The 23952-nt window shown below is 32.0% G+C and overlaps 1 protein-coding gene across 1 annotated transcript in view; it reads left to right on the forward strand.

Annotated features, from left to right (window-relative positions):
- The window catches only part of LOC136971112 (zinc finger protein 728-like), a 92215-nt gene extending 70355 nt beyond the window's left edge, over positions 1–21860 (forward strand). The window contains exons 4-9 of the mRNA XM_067265588.1: positions 5603–5760; positions 5908–6045; positions 8507–8669; positions 14377–14540; positions 15873–16047; positions 16451–21860. Coding sequence (XP_067121689.1) covers positions 5603–5760; positions 5908–6045; positions 8507–8669; positions 14377–14540; positions 15873–16047; positions 16451–18483 — 2831 coding nt within the window. The 3' untranslated portion in view covers positions 18484–21860. The remainder of the gene's footprint in view (positions 1–5602; positions 5761–5907; positions 6046–8506; positions 8670–14376; positions 14541–15872; positions 16048–16450) is intronic.
- The last annotated feature ends 2092 nt before the right edge of the window (positions 21861–23952 follow it).

The raw sequence follows: 23952 nt of genomic DNA on the forward strand, positions 1-23952 counted from the left end.
CTTCATCCATGTCAGCTTTGATTTGAGATGGGGTCAACCTTTTCTTCGTCAGGTATTTTATGACTGCACAAGTCTCTATTTTTTCCATTTTTGACAAAGCATGTGCACACTGACTATCTGATAAGCTGTTGTGAAAAAACTTTACGACAAATCAAGCGGAAATTCGTATCGTATCTTTAGCAAAGATGACTGAATTATTTCTGCTAAAAATTAAATTGATCGCAGCGCCGCATATAGGCAAGGCCACAAACTTTCCGAACAGCCTTTGTATTTTAGCAAAAATGAACAATCTTGGGGAATCTGGGGATTGGACCATAGCCCTGCCCAAATTTAACCTATTAGCAAGAACAGGCTGTGTAAATCTGACAACTCCGCACATACTCGAACTTTTAGAAACGGAACACATTCCATTTATTTAAACTATTCGATTATCGAATTCGGTTCCAGCAAAAAGAATTGGCCTGAGGAAGAGCCCAGGAGGGGCAGCAAAAATGTTCGCCATTTTGAAAATATTTCACGCCGGTTATCGGTTTTAGAAGGTATTTAATTTTTGTCAACGATGTGTTTGTCCATTAGTGTGTTGTATGCTTTTCTAGCATACAACACACTAAATATGAAAGTTTCGCTTTTATCAGTCTTTAAAAGGGTGATATTGTATATTTTGCTTCTTCATAAATCCTTCCAAAACTTCCATAACATGTTTTCTTGTTTACATCTCATTATGAAAGCAGCCTTCCATCATTTTGGCTGCCTTACATGCCTGTTATTAGCTTTATTCAGCTATTATTTATTTTCAAATATTTTTTATCTTAGTTTTTGTAATACATCATTGTTCAATTTGCATTTTGAATATTAGAATGCAAATTGACATGATAAAGATCTTAGTATCAGATCAAAAACGTTAGTCAGTTTTGTTTTGTACTGGAGAATTAAGGTATTAAATGGGTTATTTTATAGTGATGTAACGAATAGTATACTCGGCTTCAGCTGAATACCGAATATTCGGCTAGGAGCGTGGCCGAATATAGAATATTCGGCTTGATTAATGCACGTACGAAAATTGGCGCGCAAACCGCATTATCGCGCACCCTGCTCTCTATTGGCCCGCTGTCACTACGATTTTTTCTTCCAGTAGCTCTAAATTATTTTAATTAATTTAATAATTATAATTTAATTAAGTTAATATGAGATGGAGCCTAACATCTACCTCTAGTCCCAAACTGGTTTGTAATTTATGTAATAGCCGTAAATAGCCCGATATGATTTGACAGTTGTTGGTATTTAAATGTATGTTATAACTTTTAAGTTATTTTATTTGCAATCGATCTTTTTAACTTTTTAATTAAGCACTAAAATTTTGTTTTTACTACGTATTTGTATACTGAATAGTACCCTAAGGATATACTTTAGTGGGGACATATGGTCTAGTTTTTCCCCAGTTGTGGAACAGTTCAAATATATTATTGAAGGTTTCTATTTGTGAAGTTTTGTGATATTTTGTTGCCATTGCTTTTGTCAATATTTTTAAAATTTAACATGAAAAATTTGAACATGATGAGAATTTAACATGATTTTCAAATGTTATCTTTTGTATATAATGAGAAATGCTCATTCTTTGCTTTATATATAAAATAAATTATATATTAGTTACTCATCTTCTAGAAATAGATAAATAATTCTTTCATTAAATACGATATGTTTCAATAAAACGTTTCGTAAATCATTTTAAAATATCTTAAAAAATATAAAAATATACGCGAATACGAATATAACATTAATGCCCGATACATTCTAACCTACACGCCATCAATTCCATAAGATATCGAGCTAGATAAAGGCTATAATAATATTTAATTATGAAATAATTTAATACTAGAGTTAGATGCTATTTCTTATTAACTTTAATAATTATAATTTAATGTTCAGCATTAATAAAAGTTACCAAAATGATTAATTTACTGTGTTTTTGTAATTTCTTACTCTTGTTTTTAAGTATTTGGTATTCGGTCGAATAGTGATTAAATATTCGGTATTCGGCCGAATAGTGATTTAAATATTCGGTATTTGGCCGAATAGCGAAGAATAGGTCGAATACCGGATAGTAACCGAATATTCGTTACATCACTATTATTTTACTGTTTGGCTTCTATGATTAGTATAAATTGTCTATGATGACTGTATGAAATACCGTATTTAAATATATTATATTATTGCCTATCTCCATGACAGACAATAAAACTATTTCTACAAATGTAATTCTGGTCAGATATTGAGTGTATGGGAAATAGGACTGCTGATTCATATATTTTCCATATGCAATTAGGTCATAGAACCAGAGTGCTACAGTAAATATAAACGGAATAAATTCTAAAGTTTTTGTATTATATTTATTTTCAAATAAACAAGTTTTGAAATAGTTTTGTTTTGAATGTAAGATAATAACTAGTCTTTAGAACAGTATTGTTTCTATTAAGACAAGTTTTTATCTTTAAAATTAATGCTTTACTTTGTGATAGCTGGTTATAGTAAATAATGTTTCTATGTACAAGGTATGTTCAAAAAGTTCCCAAACTTTTTGAAAAGCACGCCTCCAGTTGGTTATTTTTCAATCCGCTTGGAGGCGTTGTGTCCGCGGAAACCGCTTGACTAACCTCCTTCAATCTGTTTGTTGATATCTTGTTTTGGTGATTAGTTACGGCCATTTATGTGAAGGGTTCAGTGAAAAATTGGATTTGCAGAAATGAGCTCTTTGAAGGAGCAGTGTTTTCTGTGAAATTCTGTGTGAAACTTGGGAAATCCTTCACGGAAACTTTTGAGTTGATTACCAAGGCTTATGGTGAGGGTGGGTGAAACATCCTCTGCCCCAATAAAGCTCATCAAGTTCTGTCAAATGTTAGGTAATGTTGACCGTTTTTTTTTTTTATGCAAAAGGGGTTGTGCATTACAAATTCCTATCTACAGGCCAGACAGTCAACATGGAGTACTACCTGGGGGTTATGAAATCCCTAAGAGACAGAATCAGGTGAAAATGGCCTGAACTTTGGAGGAGAAGCGAGTGGTTTTTTTTCACCACAACAATGCACCGGCTCATTTGTCCCTCAGAACTCTTGAGTTTTTGTCCAAAACAAGACCTCTGTGCTTTCACACCCACCCTACTCACCTGACCTGGTCCCATGTGACTTTTTCCTGTTCCCCGAACTAAAAAACCCGCTCAAAAGGAAAAAGATTTCCCACCATTCCTGGAATAAAGAATAATTTGACAGAGGTGCTTATGAGCATTCTGGAAGAAGCACACCAGCACTGTTTCAAAAAGTGGAAACACTGTTGGGATAAGTGTATATGTTGGGGAGGAGACTTTGAAGGGTTGAAGGGGACCTTGACCAATAAATTGTAAGTGAAGTATTTTTTTTTTTTTTTATGTAATAAATAAAGTTTGGGAACTTTTTGAACAGACTTCGTATAGTTGAAATTTATATGCAGTCTTCAAATTCATAACTGTAATTTGGAAAACAGTATGTGCACAACATACTGCTATAAAATCAAGCTTTATTTTGTTATGAAATATTATACTATTCTATGTAAAAGATTTGTTGTATAATTTAATAAATAGTAAAGTATATAACATGTATTTTATTTTGAATATACAGTGTGGTCATAAAGTCCCTCTGCAAAAGCATGCTACCACACAGCTTGACCGAGCCTTGTCATAAGTTACTTTAACTCTTTTGGTGTATGTGCTACTGTGGAAGACTGATATCCGGCAAATATCAATATTCTCAGGTGAATGTCAGCATTCACACAGTCGCTTGGTGTATGTACGAAATATTTGCTAAATATCATTGTTTCTCACTTACACTGGCAAATATCGACATTCAGCATGAACTAATGATGAATGTTGAATAAAAATATTTTTATTACATTAAGACAAAATACAACTTTTTAATATATGATATATGTCCAGATAGGAGAATGCTTAAGTAACAGCACATGTAAGTAAACAGTTGAACTTAAACAAACAGTGCATTCTAAATCAGAAAAGAAATAATACCAATAAATGTGTTTAACATGATAAAATCTTATTTATTGCAACAACTTAAACTGTTATGACACTTATGTAAACTCATGTTGTTCAGTCAGGGCTTCATATGAAGACGTGGTACATTGCAGCTTCTCTTCAATATTTTCCTTTGGAATATGGTTTTCGGTATAGTCATTGCTCAGACTTTTTTAAAAGTGTTAAGAATTTCTTCGAGCTGTTTTTCGGTTTCAATATTTGCAATTTTTTTTGCCAGGCAAAGATAATGATGCTAATGCCTCATTTCGATTTAACGCCAAACAGGGCTTCATAAGGACTTTGGCGTATTCCTTTATAGATTGTTGTGTTCTTGGCAAATTGAACAAAGGGCAAATGATCCCACCATTTATTTGTATCGTCGTCGTTCATCCATGCATTTAACATATTTTGTATATCTTGATTGGTCCTTTCAACTGAGCTTCTGTTTGACTATGACAAGTCTTTCCATGAACGATCTTAACATCCACACATTCAAACTATCCACATAGTGTGTAGTTTGAATATGACTCGAATACTGAATTCCCTAACATTATCTGAATGAAATATAGCTGGGGCACCAAATGTTAAAAATATTTGAAGAAGATCACATGCTATTTCTTCGGCTGTCTTAGTTTTTAAAGGTCATAACTGGAAAAACTTCATTAAATGATCTTGATATACCATTATGAACTTGTAATCGCTATCCCTGTGTGACTGCAGGTCTATCAGATCGACTTCACATCTTGAGTTTAACCTCAAACTGACCTCCAACAGTATCTTTTTTATGTGCACTATGTGTCATTTGACATTGTTTATATAAATTTAAACACAACATTACAACTTTAGTGTTCGAGAGTATAACAAATAGATGACACGTAACCTCAATCGCGGCAGATAATTTGACATTTTTGTCACTTCTCTCTGGCTTTGTCTTCTTGGCTCGTTGTTTCGATTTCCACCAAAGCTTATCTGTACTTGTCGACATATACCGGCGATGGTTCGATTGTATAATAATAATAAGCAAATATTTGATGTGTGTCGACATTCACCAGTGAATATTGACATTTTCTAATTTCGGTCTTTCACGGTAACATGTCTGTTCATGTCATTCCTGAAGGCTCTTCCTGTTTCTTCCTGTAGATAAAATTTATGATTACACTGTAATATATTTTTGAATGTTGTATATGTATAGTGTACTATAGTTGTTACATAGAAAGGCACAGATAAGCTCCAGGAATGAGTCTTATATCATTTTTGGCGTTCCCTTTCTGTGCAGAGAAACGTTTGGATCGCTATATTATTGTCTACTCTAGGTGACGGTAATACGACCTCCAACCACAGTGTTTTACTCTCTCTCTCTCTATCTTAATCTCAAATTCATTTTTCTTTAATATTGATTTATTTTCCTATAATAATAAGTTTCAAAATTTCTAGTTGTCATTCACCCATTTAAGAGCTTTAAAATAAGAAAAATTCGTATTTTACTATATATTTAGCATATTGCATTACAGAATAAAATGGTAACATTTTCTTAATATTGCATAATAGATCTTCACAATCATGCACCTAATGTCACGAAAGAATCTGAGCCTGTGGCCTACAATAATAATTCCAAGATCGTTCAAGACTTAAAGTTTAAGGATACGAGTGAAATGATTGAAGAGAGAGAGAAATTTAATTCTGTCGAAAAGGAACAAAACAGTAATGTGAGTGTAATGATTAAATTTTCTTTGCCTTACATCATCTGTAAAGATTGTTTTTATAATAGAAATATTTTTTTCCATATTGAAATCTTTGCTATTTTTAAGAGAAATTAATTAATTAATATACTTTTTTTTTATTTTTAATTTTAGGATGAAGATTATAGTGCAGACTATCTACACTACTCTGATGATGTGAGAAATCTTCAAAGTAATAATTTAAATCGTAGAGAAACTAGAATTTCTTATGATGATTGTTCAGATACGCATAGTGCTAATACTTCACAAACGGTAAGTGTTAATTTCCTAAATAGTTTTCTGTTTTTAAAAAAAATATTTTACTAATTACTTGCAAGGTATGCATTGTAAATTATATCGGCAGATAAAAGTATTGAAATTTTCTTGATTTTAAAATATTTCGTTAATCGTTGTTTAGAAAACTTTAGTAATTATGAAAAGAAAAATTTGAATTTCACAAGTCAACTTTAGGGTAAATTGTAGATTATCAAAATTAGATACGAAAATTTTAATGTGTACATCGACAGTGATAAGAACATATGTGTAGATAAAATGTAAAAGAAAAAACAGAGAATTAACATTATCATTATTTAATGTAGGTTGTTTTAGTAGGCAGTCAGAGATGCATACTATTGTGGGTGTTTTTGTAATTAATTCTATTTCTGATCTCTGCCTGCCATTTTGAATTAAGGATGCTTCTGAAGTGAAGGATGTGAGATGTTCTAGATAGCTGCAAAAGAAAGATTAATGACGCTAATTAAAATGTTGAATATGTCGTTTCGATTAATAAATAATGTTATATTGAACAGTATCTAATTTAATTTTGTATTGTTTTATTCTTACGACAGTTAGTAAATATTTTAAAAGGTTAATCAGAAATAAATGTTTTTGGGCATCTCAAAGTTATTCGTCATTACATTTTATGAATGTTACAACTAGAGTTGCCATCGTCGTTACTACATTTTGTCAACATTATATTCTATACAAATGGTAAGTAATGCAATAACATTCCTGAAAAATACCTTCAGATGTGGACATCTCTTGACAGTCATAAACCTGTATTTATTATATATAGTTGACTTAATACAATGCACTTTTACCAGTTGAACCTGTACTAATTTGAATTGAACAGTGGTTAGTCCAAATCAAATTTATTGTCGTTTTTTATTTTTTTGCTAAATTTTCCTTTTAAAACAAAAATAAAATGGTAATTACTCTTTAAAAAACACATTAATTTTACGAATTCACATGTACTACTTGTACCCTGTACATTTTATCATCAGTGTACTAAGTAAAATATAAAAAGTTTTTGAAAGACAATATGGTTTTTTACACGGGATTGCATTTCAGTAGGTTTTACATAAAACAAAATCCTGCATAAATCTAAGCTCTGTCCCAGTTTCTTTATGAAACTGATTATGTTATTAAGAGAAAAATGTTAAAATGTGTTTAAAACATTTCACTTATATTTTCACTGTAATGAATAACAGTTTAGTTTGATGAACAAGAGGGCAAAATTTAATAATATCATGCTAGGTATACTGTTTGAGAGAAATACATGCAAACCAGGGTATTTACCAGTGTTTAATAGCCTTGTATGTTCTGGAGAAGCATAGTTTGCAGGCTTAAGAGTAAGGTTTGGAAGCACTAGGAGAGAGTAAGCTACTGTAATATTTTGCTTTTTGCAAAAGTAAGAATCTGCATTTAACCTTCATAAAACAAGAACCTTCTGTATGTGTTTAACTGTTGGCCCATTCAGTTTGCTTTTATTTTTTTAATATAACACTACAAATTTGAACAACTGTATACAATAATTAATGAGGATACATCATAATCGATTCTGCCATTCCAAAAGTGCAGTTCTGTCTATTCTTTTAGAAAGGCAAAATCTGATATTTTCATCTGAATATCAAACAATAAATAAAATGTTTATTTAAAGAAGCCAAGAAGTATTTAGTAAAAAATACTGTTAGTTATTATTTTGGATAGGATTATCTTAGCTTCAACAAAAACTTTGAAATAAAAGATAACTTAACTGCCAATATGAAAACAAATTAAATTATATAAAAGTCCATTCCTACTTGAGATACAAACATTACCCCTTTATCTCCCCTTCCATGTTTGACCACCGAAATTTAATAGCCACTAATCCCTCTAATAAAAAAGCCTCTCTGCAAAATTTGAGAAATTTTCAACAAAAACCACAGGAGTTATTAAGCTTGAAAGAGGTTGAGTAAAAGCCATGCCCCACATTTATGCTAACATTCGTATACAGAAAAAGCCCTGAAATTTTGCATTTCTCAACATTTTGAGGTTCTCTGAATCTAAAAACGTAAAAATTTTGGGGAGTCATTTTTTGACTGATCACCGTACTTTTTCTCTGTTATATATAGTGGAGCCTGGAAAGTTAAAACTAAATGCCTTAATTGCTGATCATTGCATCAAATATTTTCTATTTATGTTTAATAGTAGGTTATTACAAGACAATGTGTAGTTAGAACATTAGTTGCTTGAAAAGAGTATATACGAATATATATCTAATTTTCATTTCATAAAAATAGAGCGAGCATTGAATAAATTATTTTCATACCTTATTAATATTGCTCTATAAGATTTTGTACATTATATCATACTGAAAATCATTCTCTTACCCTTATATTAAGTGCTATAAAAAATAAATACATAGATTATTATGATAAAAATTGTAAATATTTTTAAAAATTTTTATTTACAGTCGCAAAATATGAAGGCTCTTAATTATAACAACAACAGCAGTGTTGATTGGCAGAATTATTTTTCTTTTGATGACAATAGTTTCGAGTCATGCGAGAATGACGATAGTACTTCAGATTCGGACTATCTAGAATATGCATTCAAAGAAAACGGAACCGAAAAAGGTAAATATAATGCAGAAATTTGTATAATGAATTAAATGTGTTTTGTTTAAAAGTTTCTAAACTTTTCATAAGATTGAGTGTAATTTTGGCTATAACAAATATGTAATATAATCTTTAACTTCTTTGCTAATTTCACTCCCATCACCCATCATTTTGAGAAAATGCTATATGTTTATAGAGGTCCTCTTTTTATAATTAATTGTATAAAATATTTTTTAAACCTTTGCTAATTTGTTGTAAGACCCTCAAAAAACATAAGTCATCTTTTAAAAGCAGTGTCTTGATTTGTTTCAAGCAAACACGCTTATGGAAAATGACGGAAACATAAATGGACATTAATGCACCTCATAATTTCAGCAGTTTTGAGAAAGAATTACTATTATAATTAATAGGAAAGCATAAGATATTGATAGAAAATAAGAAAATCAATGCAATTTTATCTCTCTCAAAGAAAGATAAAATTTAGATTAAAATAAAAAGTTTTATTTATGAATTAGAACATCTTAAAGAGTTTGCATAAGTTGTGTTGATGTGGTGCAATATAAATTTGTGCCAAATTATTTGCTTTTTGGAAAGTAAGAAGATTCCATAGGAAGTTAATAGCTTTTCTGAACTCTGTTCAGAATTTGTCTGGGTGCATCTAGTTTGAGGCCTATTCTCAAAATGTATCAGCTTGTTTGAAATATCAGGCTTAAAGCCAAACTATCGCAGGATTAGATCGGTCTATATTACTGCCGCTGTTAATAACTAGATAGGTGACATCGAGAAACTTGAACGATGTTCATCGACGTAGTTAGTCTGGGCGAGCAGTTTGAGCACTTACAATCGATTTATTGTTCATAAAACAAAAAATTTGATGAAAAGTACAGATAAAAAAGAAAAGTGTAATAAAGAAATTAAATGAAAGTAAACTAAACTGAAACATAAGAAATAAAATAAAATTATTTCGCATTTAAGCGGGAAAAGTCCTGGATAAATTGGAGTCATTAATTAAAAGCAGCCGTGTTTGAGATTTTGTCCAGTCTCGACTGAGGGAACTGCATCTGAAACATAACATCAGTAAGTTGCTTGCCACAGCTTAAAAACATATTTGAAACAGTTATGTGAAAGTTGAAAATTTCTGGGGGTGAGAGGAAGGCATTGAGCGTAACTGCTGACATGTTGATGAGAGGAAATGACAAAATAAAATAAGTTTAAGCTCAGAAAAATTAGGTGTTGATGAAACTGAAGTTAATTACTTGCTGAGAAAGTGGTGGATAGGAAATGACAATTTGTTTGAATCGATATTGGTCTGGGCATGCAGTTACAGCAGAGGCAATGAAAGAGCTAGGTAACATGGTACTAGGGGTGAATTCTCAGGGCTTGCTTAGCATGCAAAGCATGCTTAAGAGAAAGTTTTGACTGTCAATATATATTTTTTATATGAGAACAAATATGGTAATAATAATTTATTCTAATGTGTAAAACTCTTTTATCATTTGTGTTTCTTTTTACAATTGGCGGCTAGCTGTTTTAAGTCAGTGCGATGCTTGTGGGAACTCGATCACTTGCTCGTGTAGAGGTTTTCCGCAGCAAACAAATGCGTGCACATGACATTATTCGAAGCATTTAACACAGCCAGATTGTATCAAAAGCTTGTGGTACCCAGTCAGCATACATGCAGGGCTTAAAGTGACTCTCTTTTTTAGCTTTTTTTCATAGCTCTTCTTTTTTTTAGCTTTTTCTGAGAAAAACTCACTTTTTTAGCTTTTTTTCACTTCCCATGTGAATTTTTTTTTTTCGTAAATGCGCTCAGGAGCGAAATAGCGACCGGCACATCCCCGTATGCCTTATGGACCGTGCGCGACATGATAAGGCACTGTCGTATACGCATGTAGTGTACTACATTTATATAGACTAACAAAACGAGGAGCTTCCCAAAGCTTGATACTCTGCACATGCTGTAGGAATTTGCACATGGGTTCTTCTTGCTTGTATCCTTGTGAAATACCGATCTCCGCGGCGCTTCGATATAATCACGCTGCATTAAGACATAAGTACACTTCTAGTTCGGCATTAAGAGTGATTTTTATACAGCATTATTTTTAGCATTTGTATTTATTTAAGCGCAGTGGACAAAAGAAAGAAATGGATTTTATTTAATACTAACAGTAGAAACTCATGTTTTAGCAATGGAAAATCGTATAGAACCCAATACTTTCTGAAGTAAGTTGCTAAGCAAACTTCTTCCCAACCGCCTGCTATTCTTTAGCTTAAATGATGACATTTACTCGTTTTTGACTACCGTAGAAAAACCAAAAAAATAATTGTTGAGTGATAATAAATTTGATTTCTACTGTTGTTATTAAATAAAACATTGTAGGACACTCGTTTCAAAGCTTGTATCTTTCTAGCACTCTGTAAAATTAAAGATCGAGCGAATCTCGTGCCAGGAAATACAAGATTTTAAACTAATATCCTAAATATTAATAACTTCTGTAGAGGCAATCTTTAGACAAAGACAAAAGTTTGGTTTTAAGTGGGTGCTTATATATTTGGCATGCACCATGGTTTTCTGCATTCTAATTGTGTCCTTCATTTTCCATTTCGACAAACTATAAAACTCTTCATGCACGTGCGCATTTGAACAGCTGCAGTCAATCCGGCACCAAATTAAAAAATTAATTTGTAAATATTTAACGTCGAAAAACCGCTATTTCACTTTAATCTAGCTTTTTGATATGCTTCTAGTCGAATTCAGTCAAAAAATTAATTTAATTATAATTTATTGAAGATTTTAATATTTTAATATTAGAAAGTAATTAGCATAAATTACATGGTGTCATGTCTCATCTTCGCTCCCGTTCAAGTTTATTGTTTTATACATGCGCCGATGTTCGTTTTTACTTCTGCTGGGGTTTTATTTCAACCTCGACCATTTGGTTACGCAAAGTGGGGAGACGGGCATCATGTGATCGTGTACCTGACTTTTTACAAGTTTCCTTACCTCGAAAGAAACATATTTTTTCTTGATTTTAATTATTATTAATTAACTTTTTTGATGGATTCTTATATCTTTGTATTATCTAAAGTTGCAGATATAAATGCATAAAACTTTATTTAAAAAATTGTTTTTCTTATATTTTAAAATTCAAAAATAAATTAAATATCGGAAATGCTAAACTATAAGTACAGTGTGTTTTACATTATCATTGCGAACAGATACAGCCAATTATTTTATAAATGTATTTATTATTTTAATTTTTATAAATTATTTAATTTGATGCAACGTGATCAATTAATTACTGTGGCGCGTTAACATGGGCGTAGCCAGGAAAGGGCATGGGTGGGCACACCCCCCCAGTTAACCTGGTGCCCTTCCCCAGAAAATTACAGCCCGGCCCCCACGCAGTTAACTTGGTGCCCCTCCCCAGAAAATTACAGCTTCTACTAGGCCCCCCATAACAACACGTTAATTAATATGGAGGCTAGACTCGATTCAATTACTTTTTCATTTCAGACATTAATTACAGTGTTATTTTAATGTAATTTTATACATAATGTATGTTTATTATAATTAATAAATCTATATAGGAATAATATCTGTGTCTAATAAAACAAAGCGATTATAAAAATGAAAAGCGTGCGTTCCATCTCGATCTTTTGTAAGCGAAATTTTATGATTTTAATTTTTAAAAAATGAGATTTTTATTTATAATTTCTGTAATTTGATCTATAAGAGCAAAAAACTAAACTTATCAAATATCAACTCTCTGTAAATAATTTCATCATTTACTTATTAATGTCAGATTTGTTAAATTTCATGGGATTGTATTATTTTTCAACTTGAGGGTAGTAGAAAGCTTTGTATAATAGACTCTGCCGGTTCCCCACTGTGAAGGACAACAAACTGCTAAATGTTTAATTACATTGTTTTCATAAACTCTCTTCTCTGTCAGTTGTGGGTCGAATGACTAACAAATTGTTTTATTGTATTCAGGGGAATAGATTTGGAGACTAGTATTACCAGTAATGAATTCTGTAATTTTATTTTTAATCATTTAAAAAATATTGATAAAATTACCAAATAAATGATTGGGTCACAATTACTAGTGGTATTGCTATATAACAGACATGGGCAAATGAGACTCCGAGAGCTGCATGCGGCTCTTTTTGAATTTTATGTGGCTCTTGCTGAGAGTGTTAATTTCTGCTTTTTATTATTATTTTTACAGTTTTATTTCCACAATTTTGTGAAAATATGTTTATTAAAAAAATTCAATACTTGTTCTATATTTTATAATAAAATCCAGGTACAGAACTGCAGTACAGAATAGAAAAGTACAGAACCGCGGCTCCCGTGCATTTTGCAAAACCTACATTTCGGCTCCCACTTTTGCTTGCCCACCCCTGCTATATAATGAACATGCAACCCCCTGATTCTGCCAGAAGTTGTTTTTTTTCTTCTTTAATTACATTTTTTTTATGAAGAAATCAAAAAATGTACCTTGAAATAAATGGCATTTGAAATTTGGCATGTTATATGGAAACACATTCTGGTAGTTATGTTACTATTCCATTTGCTCTGCTGTGTAACAGTGGGAATTCTGTACGGGGCACATGAAAACTTAATGCGGGCCTGTTCTGGCTTAATGCAGTCTTACTGGTCAATTTTTTGGAGTATAAACTCAGCTTAACTATTTTCATATTTAATCTTATCAGTCCACTTAATAATCAATCTAATATCATATGCAATGTTATTGATACAAAATATGTGTGCGTTTGTGTGTTTTTATAATAACGCCTGTTTTCGTTCATTTTAACACTATTAGCTTTTTTAGCTTTTTTTCAGTCTGAACTCTCTTTTCTCACTTTTTTTTATTGCCATGACTGCTTTAAGCCCTGTACATGTATTGTGTACAGGAGTGGATCTACATAGGGACTAATAAGGCTTAAGCTCTGGGCCCCCAGTGTCAAGGGCCCCCAAAAATTGAATCATTATCATAAATTTTTAGTAATTCTTCATTATAATATATTTCATGTGTAGTTATAATGGGCTTTATAATAGTCCATACTTTTTTATTCACACCAAATAATGTTTCTGCCTATTGTTTAGTGCAAGAGATAGGCCTATTATTCTTATTATAACTTTCAGCATGCCCAAGAATTTTGGTCAGGATTCGCCCTTGTATGGTACCATATAGTGGGAATTGAGGGATGTAATAAATCTGGTTTTTTTTTCTTTGAACCCAGATAACTTTTTTATAGTTTAACCGAAATTCACCAAACTGAAATAATATGAAGCCGTTGTGTGTCTTTATATTCCAAAATCAGCTCCCAAAAATGTCATAATACTTCTTTGTTATTAAGTCTAAAAGAGTTTTTGTTTTTTGAATATGTCTCTTTTTTTTTCTGAGTCTATTATATTCTCCAAAAAGTAATTTATGCACATGCTAGGGTTCTACCAAGTATTTTGACACCAAAATGAAAATCTAACGTGGGGGTTTTTTTAAATCAGTCACGAATGTGCAAAAGTTACTGCAGAAGCTTGTGCTTTTGCACGGGCAATTAATCCAGGGACCATTTGGTTTTAATATAATTGTTGGGCTTAGAGATGTTTATATTGGGCTGATATTATTTACCAATTTTTATTACATTTATTTTTAAATATTATATACAGATATATCATAATAATAATAATAATAATTTTTAAAATTGATATATTTAGGCTATGAAGAAGAAAGTTTTGACTACTGTGATATGGCATACGACCTTAAACTAAATTCACAGTGTAAAGTTGTGTGTGAAAAATTAAATATCTTGCGTGAGAAAAAACATCAAACAAACTTCACTGATAGTAAAAATTCTCATTCAAAATATGAAGATTTTAAGGTAATTTTTATAGTTTTATATTAACTAAGCAAATTAACTGATGTCTTTCATTTAAGAGATTCTTAAAAAAATAATTTAGTTTTTGAAATCTTTTATTTTAAAGCTTGTTTACAGTTTTTTATTTTGTCGCGTGATCTTGCCTTGTTTGAATGAACATGCAACCATGTTGTAAAAAACACTTGAGGTAAACAAATGCTCTTATGCATACTCACAAGTTGTATTGTAGCACATTGTGTAAACATTGAATCAGTTATTGACAAAGACTTAAACTATACTGTACTTTTAATTAAAGTATACATATGAAACAAAATACTCTGTGTTAAATATGAACGAAACATTTATTATTTGCATTTGCCAATACTGTAGGAGTTTGTTAATCTGGCACCTGATTATCTGATAATGTCTTGAGAATAGTTAGAAGGTCCTCAAAACTGTTGTGCGGTGTAATTTGGCAGTCTGAAAAGTAGTCTACATGAAAGACAATAATGATAGAACTTGATATAAGCCCATAAATACAAAATAAATCTCTATAGTATTAAAATTCACAACTGAATCACAAGATACACTTATCTTGTGATTCAGTTGTGAATTTTAACACTACAGACAGTTAATGTTGTATTTTATAGTATACATTGTATTACGCCTAATGTGAACATCCTACAAAATACACATCCTAACTTTGTTAGAGCTAGAATATGTATTGTGTGTTCAGTAATGAGCATGACTGATATATTTTCTTTCTCATTGGCCATTGCAAGGACTTAAAAATAAGTTTTCTACATTCAAAACATGGGAAACTTTGAGTTTTATGTATACAATGTTTCATTAATGTCTTCTCATGTTTCTCAGTCAGTCTGAACACAATGTGGTTGCGCATTGTATCATGTCACAACTGATTAAATAGCATATGTAAATACATTGGAAGCATAACAAACTGCATGCACTAGTAAAAAAAAAGCATATAGCAATGTCTACTAATTTGGCAGTCTGGCATTGATCTGGTCCCATGGGTGTTGTATCAACAAACTTTTATTATAAAAATTGTACAATTTCTCAAAACATATGTATTTTATGAAAATGGATACAGTTAATGTGAAATAACAATCTTCAAGTGGCAATCATTTCAGTTTTTTACATATGATTATAGAATTAACGAAATTAAAAGTAAACTTGTTTTAGTGAAGAGCAAACTCCAAATATATTTTACTTTAATCAAGATAATTAACTTAATTTGTATTAATAGTAATTTTATGATAATTATATAGATCGCTCATTTGAAATAATTACCTAATTTCAGAATTCTTTTTATAATTTTGTCTTTTTTATTCCAAGCAGTTGCCAAATGTCAAAGATATTTTTCCAAGTTATTCGGACAGCAGTGACATTCATGTAAAAAATTTCGCCGAGCTGGTTCAACTAAATCTGTCGGTTTTTCCTGAAAAGAAAAAGAATTTAACAAATTCGGGCATGAAAATTGAAGATAGGCTGAAAGTTGAAAATAAGAAAGGTAAACTTTATAATTTAGCAGGAAGTATTGAGACATAACAATAAAGTAGTTTGATAGGAAAACATATACATCCAGCTCTCATAATTATGTGATATATCATTTATGGAAATAACAATAAATTGAGAATACATAAAAATAAAGCATTCCAGAAAATACCAACACTTCCCTAGGCAGTGATAAATCATGGTTCAAACATGTAAAGAGCATCAGTTAAATATGCTAACAGGCTGTCTTAATAATTTACTATAAACATATGTATTTGTTTGATTATGAACACAAAACACGAATGAAAAGTGTGTAAAATTTATTTTACTTTGTACTTACCATCCGAATTTGGTGTCTGTGTAATATAGTTAAATGATTAGTGTTGAAAGCTTGTATAATTTCTTTTTTTATTTTATAGGATTAAGAAAGCACAAAGACGAGATTTACAATGGCACAAAGACTCCAAAAGATAGAAATATATACATCTGTGGTGTGTGCAATGCAAAATTTTTCTCTTTATCAAAATTAACTGCACACAAGTGCATCGACGAGGAAGAAAAAGATTTTAAGTGTAAATTCTGCCAAAAGGAATTTTTTCGGCGTCGAACTTTCAAAATTCACATGAAAATCCACGGCGGACTGAAACACGTTAGGTGCGACTTCTGTGCAAAGAGAAGATTTACTACGAGAGCTCTTTCAATACAAATGGAGTATAGTTCTGCTCAAATACTAAGGAGGAAGATTCTGAAACTATGTTTAAAGAGATTGTGGATCAAAGATATCAATGCTTTGAACTCTCAGTTAGAAATAAATAAAGACTTGAATATTGAAGAAAACAGTCTTACTCCAGAATTAATTTTCCACCGAGAAACTCATTCGGAAGATAGCTCGTTTCAGTGTGAAATCTGTAATAGGTATTTTAGACAGAAATCTCATTTATCGCAACACAAGCTATATCATTCCAATGAAAAACTGCATAAGTGTCAGTTTTGTGAAGAGAGTTTTACAAAAAGAAAAGATTTAATGCAACACGCAAACTGCCATTCAGAAGAGAGAGAATATAAATGCAAAATTTGTGAAGAAGGTTTTAAGAAGAAATCTCATCTACTAATTCACAGACGCAGTCATTTTGTTGGTAAACTTTACAATTGTGACATTTGTAAGAAGACATTTAAGCATTTGTCTAATTTAAATTGTCATAAAAGATGCCATTCGGAAGAAAGACCCTTTGAATGTGAAATTTGTCAGCAGAGTTTTAAAAGTTCATTAAATTTGACATATCACAAACTAAGACATTCTCTAGAAAGACCTTTTGAATGTGAATTTTGTGGTAAAAGATTTAAAGGGAAGATGCATTTAATGAGACATAAAAGCAGTCATTCTGTTTTTAAACCTTTTCAATGCAATATTTGTAACAAAAAGTTCACCAGTGGGTCAAATTTAGTAACGCACCAAATTGCTCATTCGAACGAGAGGCCTTTTCAGTGTGAACTCTGTAAGAAGAGATTCAAACAAAAATTGCATTTAATACGACACCAGAAGAGCCATTCTAACGAAAAATCTCGTCTTTGTAAGGTGTGCGGGAAAGATAAAACGGAGTTTTCTGACCACGAAAAGTGCCATTACGAAAACAGACGCTATAAGTGCGAGATCTGTGAAAAAAGATTTAAGAAATCGTCTCATTTAAAAGAGCATAGAAGGTGCCATTCTAGCAAGAACCCTTATCAATGTGAATTGTGCCACAGGACGTTCAGAAAGAAATGCAATTTAGTACGACACCATCACTATCATTCTGACGAGAAGCCTTACGAATGTGAATATTGCGGTAAGCATTTCAAGTGCATTCCAAATTTAAACAGTCATAAAAAATGTCACGTGAAAGATAAATGCTACCAATGCACTATATGCAACATGAATTTTCAAAATCTGGCAGACATGGAGCAGCATGTACAAAGTCATTCTGCAGAAGAACCTTTAGAAGAGGAGATTTATGAGGAAAGTTTGAAAGATGATACAGAAGAAGAAGCCCTACAGAATGAGATTTACCAGGAAATTTCTAAAGATGGCTTCTTTGAAAGCGATGATCCAAAGACCGAAAGTGGCGACGTTAAGACGCAGATCGAAACACCCATGTTTCAATGTAGTTACTGTAAGAAAAGTTTCGAAGAAGTAATGTTAATGCTCGATCACGAAAGATCTCATTATGGAAAGCCACCGTCCCCGACCGAGAAAATTGTACAGAGAATAAATTCCAAGAAGCGTAAGAAAGGCCGTGCCGAAGCAAAACTCCACCAATGCGAGCATTGTGATAAAAGTTTTAAATTCAAAATGCATTTAGTAAGGCACATGCGATATCATTTAAGAGAGAATCTCTTTCACTGTATGCTCTGCAGGAAAACTTTTAAATCCATGTCGAATCTTATAGATCATCAGAGTTTTCATATAGGATGAAACTTCTGAAGGTTCAAGATCCAAAAAACTCTTGCAATCAAATCTGATTTATTATTTTGTTGAAGAATAAAAATATGAAATATAAAAAGGGATGCATGCTACATTTTTAAAATGATACTGCATGATTATAAAGTCTGTGCAATTTTGAACTTTAATAACTTGGATGTATGTACAGTACATGTGATAATTCCTAAATTAGTGCCCTCCTGTTTTCAGACTACATGTGTAACATCTTTCATTTGAAGTAATGGATTTTAGCAGGTAACATTCTAGGGACATACAAAAGTATCAATGTCTTTTGCATGTCCTGAAGTGTCACCATACCAGATTACTTGCATTTGGACTGCTAAATGTTTATTCTCTTTGTGCAGCATGGAATAATTATAATTCTTTTGAAGAAGCAACCAGTGGTGAATGTTAGTTTGAAATATTACAGAATTCTTTGTCCCCAAGCTGTAACAGTTAAGACTTTCAAATTATCTTTGTACACCTTGCCACTTTTTTTTTTTTTTAATGATCTTTTCAAACAAGTGAATTAGAAACTGATTCAGTGTACCAAGTCCACTAATCGTGTTAATGGGCCCTGGGATTGCCTATATAGTATTTTTTCAAAACAATGTTGATTTTAGTAATAAAATTTGGTTTACCCATCTTTACTTAAGAGTCTTCCAAAAAGAATGCTAGCATTTTAAATTACTATAATTATGTTAATTATTATCTGAAGACAATTTAACACAGTGTATTTATATAGTCTCGACCCATTTTTGTTAAAATGATAACAAAATTATTTGTTTTCAAGTCGTGCAAAGCATGCTGGTTGAAGAAAACAGAATTGCTGTGGTTTGCTAGTGTTTGAATAGATTAACATACACAGAAGTACCAGAGAAGAGCAAGTATGTCAAGATCTCTCGAAGGCTATCAAACAGGAGGGTTTGATGGTACTTCTGTTTATGTTAATCTATTCAAACACTAGCAAACCACAGCAATTCTGTTTTCTTCAGTCAGCATGCTTCGCACGACTTGAAAACAAATAATTTTGTTACCATTTTCACAAAAGTGGATTGAGACTTTATAATCACCCTGTACATTCAAACTTTACACGGTGCCTAACTGCAGTAAACAAAAATGAAAATCACGATATGATGGAAGATGTAGTCGTCGGAATCTTGATACAGAAAGATGGGGCTCTGCCTCATCTTGAAAGGAAGACCTTAGCAACGTTATTGGGCCCATGCAACCAATCTGACCTATTGCTCTGTTGTCCACTCAGATTCTTAATTCGATTTCTTGTGAGACACTGCGTGCCATTATTTTGCAGGAGCTGCAGAATCAAATTGACTCCTTTGGGAGGAGTAATAACAGACATTGCATGAGTCTGGGAAGAAATTGATTATTAGATGGATATGTGTCGTTCGACACTAGGTGTACACGTTTGACATGTTCAAAATCACTGCATCAACTAGTGGAATACTGCCACAAGTGACGCCATGCTGGTGTTTTTGAGAGAACACAAATTGCTGACTGCCTGGATACCGGGAAAGAACAAGAAAAATGGCGAATGATGTGGACTTCGACGTTACGTTAAATTTATTTTCTAACTTATTTGTTATCATGAAATATTTTGAAAAGAAAGAAGGCTGAATAATTTTTAGTTTCCATAGGAATTATAAGTAACGAAGTCGATACTTAGATTACACTCTTAACAAGTAAAAAATTGTATAATGTATGTCTTTCGGTATTAGCACAAAGTTGTTGTTGACAACAAATCACACAGGTTTTGATGGAAAAAGTAGGTTCATTTTCGATAATTTAGAAGTGCATATCCTGCAATCTCACTCTCTTCAGTCCAGGACTGAAGAGAGTGAGATTGCAGTTTGTTGGCAGCAACCTGGAAGTTCCTGAGATTTTGAATATACCTATTGGGGAGTTGTAATGGACAGGTATAAAACTTGGAAGTTATTGAAATATCGTTTTCTGGTATTAATGCATTATTCTGTTTGGAAGACTGTATTTATTTTAAATGATGCCTATTTACTTAGTGTAACTTTTTAATACAGTCGACTACGCATAAGTCGTCACCCGGATAACTCGACACCATCGGTTAAGTAGTCGGTTTCTGTGGTCCCAGCCGACTTACATAGGCATTAATGTTAAAAAACTCCGGTTTACTCATCACTACTGGATAAGTCGACATACTTTTGCTGTTCCACACACTGATAAGTCGTCACTCCCTTTTGAAAAAATGAATTCACTCTGCACGTGTGGTGAGAACTCTTTTTTTCAGCAGGGGAGTCGATTTATTTATTAATAATATAATAATATATATATATATATATATTAATAAAAATGTCTTAACATTTTATGTATAAAATAACAACAGATAAAACAGATAAACAAATAGAAAATATACAATCTACATCAACGTCACACCAGAATCCAATTTTGCATTTTCTCACGCCAGAGGTATTAAGAATCCTTAGACGTTACTTGCCAACAATTGACAATTGCAAAGATGATGTTTTCAAGGTGTTCGTGATCGTTGAAAAAGAAAGTTGAGACAGTTAAGTGCTCGAAACAAACAACACTAAATGAATTTTTCAGTTTTTCATCTACAGAGTAATTGTAAATGGAGGACACAATGTATTGTAAGCCTATACTACTGTATTTTCCTAACTAATTTTGTGGTTTTTTTTCAACTTCGCTTTAGTCGTCACATCGGATAACTCGACACACATTTCCACTTATTTGGAGTCGACTGTATAACTGAATCGTAAAACTTTCTTAACGTTATAACAAGAAAATACTTTTCTGGGGCCTTGCGAAGTGCACAAACTGATTAATTCACCACTACTTGGCTACCTCATTTGCCCAATCCGACCCCACTGTACTACTATTTACGGGGTCATGTCGAAACTATTGTGTAATTTGTATGATAAGATCTCAAACACGCATACAGTTCAATGCATACATGCAGACTTTATAATCATCCCGTATGATCAGTTTTGTGTTACCAGATGAACTTCAGCGTTACTGGAAACACAGGAAACTATTAGAAGATAAGGCAAACTAATGCGAAGTTTCTATCAAAGAAATATTTTTGATTATAATTTTTGTAGATTAAATTAATATTGATGTAATTAGTTTTGACAGAAAACCAGGTACAGATATATCTATACACACCTCATATGTAATTATTCATACTGCATTAACACTGATATGTAATGCACTGCAAGATGTTAAATCCTTTTGTTTTTAACTTTCGGAATATCTCGTTTGTAAATGTACCATTTTGTACGATATATTTTTAATAGATTAACTTGCAAAATGTTTGTCGTATTTTATTAAAAATAAACTTTTTATATTTTATCACCATATAAGATTGTTGTTTGTGATTCGAGACTTAACACACTAGAATAAACAGTCTACGCAAGATTATTTGAAATATTTTGATAAAATATACAGGTGTATACTTAATCTGAATAGGATAAACTGATATCAACGGGTAATCATGTAGTGTTTGTACAGTACACTTCGCTAAACTAGATAAGTACTATTAAGTTCACCTTGCTCAAATGTTTGAGACTAATGTATACATTTCGGGAGGGATAACAGTTCTATCCACTCCTCAGTCTTATGACAATGTACTGTAGAATACTGAAAATACATGTAAACACGAATTATTAAGAGAAATGTTTTTAATTGAAAAAGTTAAAGTATGTACCATATCATACATTGATCTAACGTATTAATATTTCCTTACATTTTTTGAACATTCCAACAATACTACTGAGCCACTTGAAATTGCCACTCGACCCTACGTTAATAATATAATATGCAGGGCCGGATGGCCGAGCGGTCAAGGATGTTAAGATTATAATGTAATACATAAACGGTATTCCAACAATACTAGTATTTGCATACACCCACAAATGACTAAAACTTCACCTATTAAGTATTGCATTAATATCTATTCGCATGTGCCAGTAAATATAGGTGGCGTATGAGTCGACCAAAATGGCTGCCACAAAGGGTATAGCGTGCTTGACAATGTACGAGAGTTACTCGTGTGTTGTCTTTTTAATAACTTTTCTCTCTGTAGTCAAAACGTTTTATTCGCATTTGTATCCGACATTAATCCTAGTTGATTTCGTAGTTGTTTATGTCACGATGATTACACTTTGTGACATTTTAGAATGTGGCTGATCGAAAAAGATGTCTTACAGAAGGAGAGGAAATACCAAAACTGATAATTTCACATCTATCCAGCTCTTTCTCAGCAAACAATTCACTTCAGTTTCCCACAGCTAATTTTGCTGAGCTTAAAATTCTTTTATACAAATGTTTTCACTCTATCTAATATAGGCCATCGTCAGGTTTAATATTAGAAATGTTCCAAAATGGAACGTACCGTTTTCGAATATTTTACATATTTGAAATTCAAAAAAATTATTTAACTTTAAAATAAATTGAAAGAAGTGTGTATATTAAATAAATAAATAAAACATAGAAAACAAAGCTAAGTAAAAAGAAAAGATTTAAGGGTTTTTAAGTGTCATTCTTTTTTCTATTATATATTTCCACGCTGTTGGAAGCGCATTAGCATCCATAACATTTAGGCAACGGTTTTTCATTTTACTTCTATAAATTTCCACCTTTTCCTTCTCCAACGCAATGGATGGAGAGTGCACCGTTTAGATGACTTTAGCCTCTTCCCATTTTACAATCGCTCCTTCAGTCTGTGCTATAATTGATAATATTGTGCTGTTGTGTCGTTTGTCAACGTTGTATCAAGTGCTCTTTTTCTTATAAAAATCGAGAATGATCTATAAAAGAGCACCTAATATCTGTAGCTTGCTACGGAACGATAAAGACAGCGTAAAAAAGGAAGGTAAAGCTGGGGTATATAAAATTCCATTTGAAAATCAACAGTTAGGAATCGAAAAAGATTATGTGGGTATGACTAGAAGAAACCTGGCGGTACGTCTGCGATAACATACATGCAGTTTTGACAAAGGACACAACACAATATTAGCAAGGGTGAACACTTTCTATTCTAACAAACTACTTTATACCCATAGCAGCCACCATTATGTAGTTCGCGCTAATACCACTAGGTGTCAGATCTATCGTTGGTACAAGCGAATTGAGTATTATATTAATGATCATCCCGTAAACAATGTTTATAAAATTAAAAAAAATGTTTTTCTCTACCAAAATACAGTAACCAATTTTCCTCCATTTTGAGACCCATATTATCATCTATCCTATTTTCTTCTGGAATTCTGATGTTTTCGATGTGTTCATACATTTTATTTCTGGAACAGTTTTAATTATCTTTAACAAGTTATTGTGTTGCAATTAAATTAACACAACGTTTAGCTACTGCTGATTACCGCAAATTATTTTTGATTGCATAAGTGGTCATTAAACCTAACTTTTAAATTTCTCTTCTTTTCACCTACGTAAGTT

This window comes from Centruroides vittatus, unplaced genomic scaffold (assembly GCF_030686945.1).
Source record: "Centruroides vittatus isolate TY-2023 unplaced genomic scaffold, ASM3068694v2 contig_2328, whole genome shotgun sequence".
NCBI lineage: Eukaryota > Metazoa > Arthropoda > Arachnida > Scorpiones > Buthidae > Centruroides > Centruroides vittatus.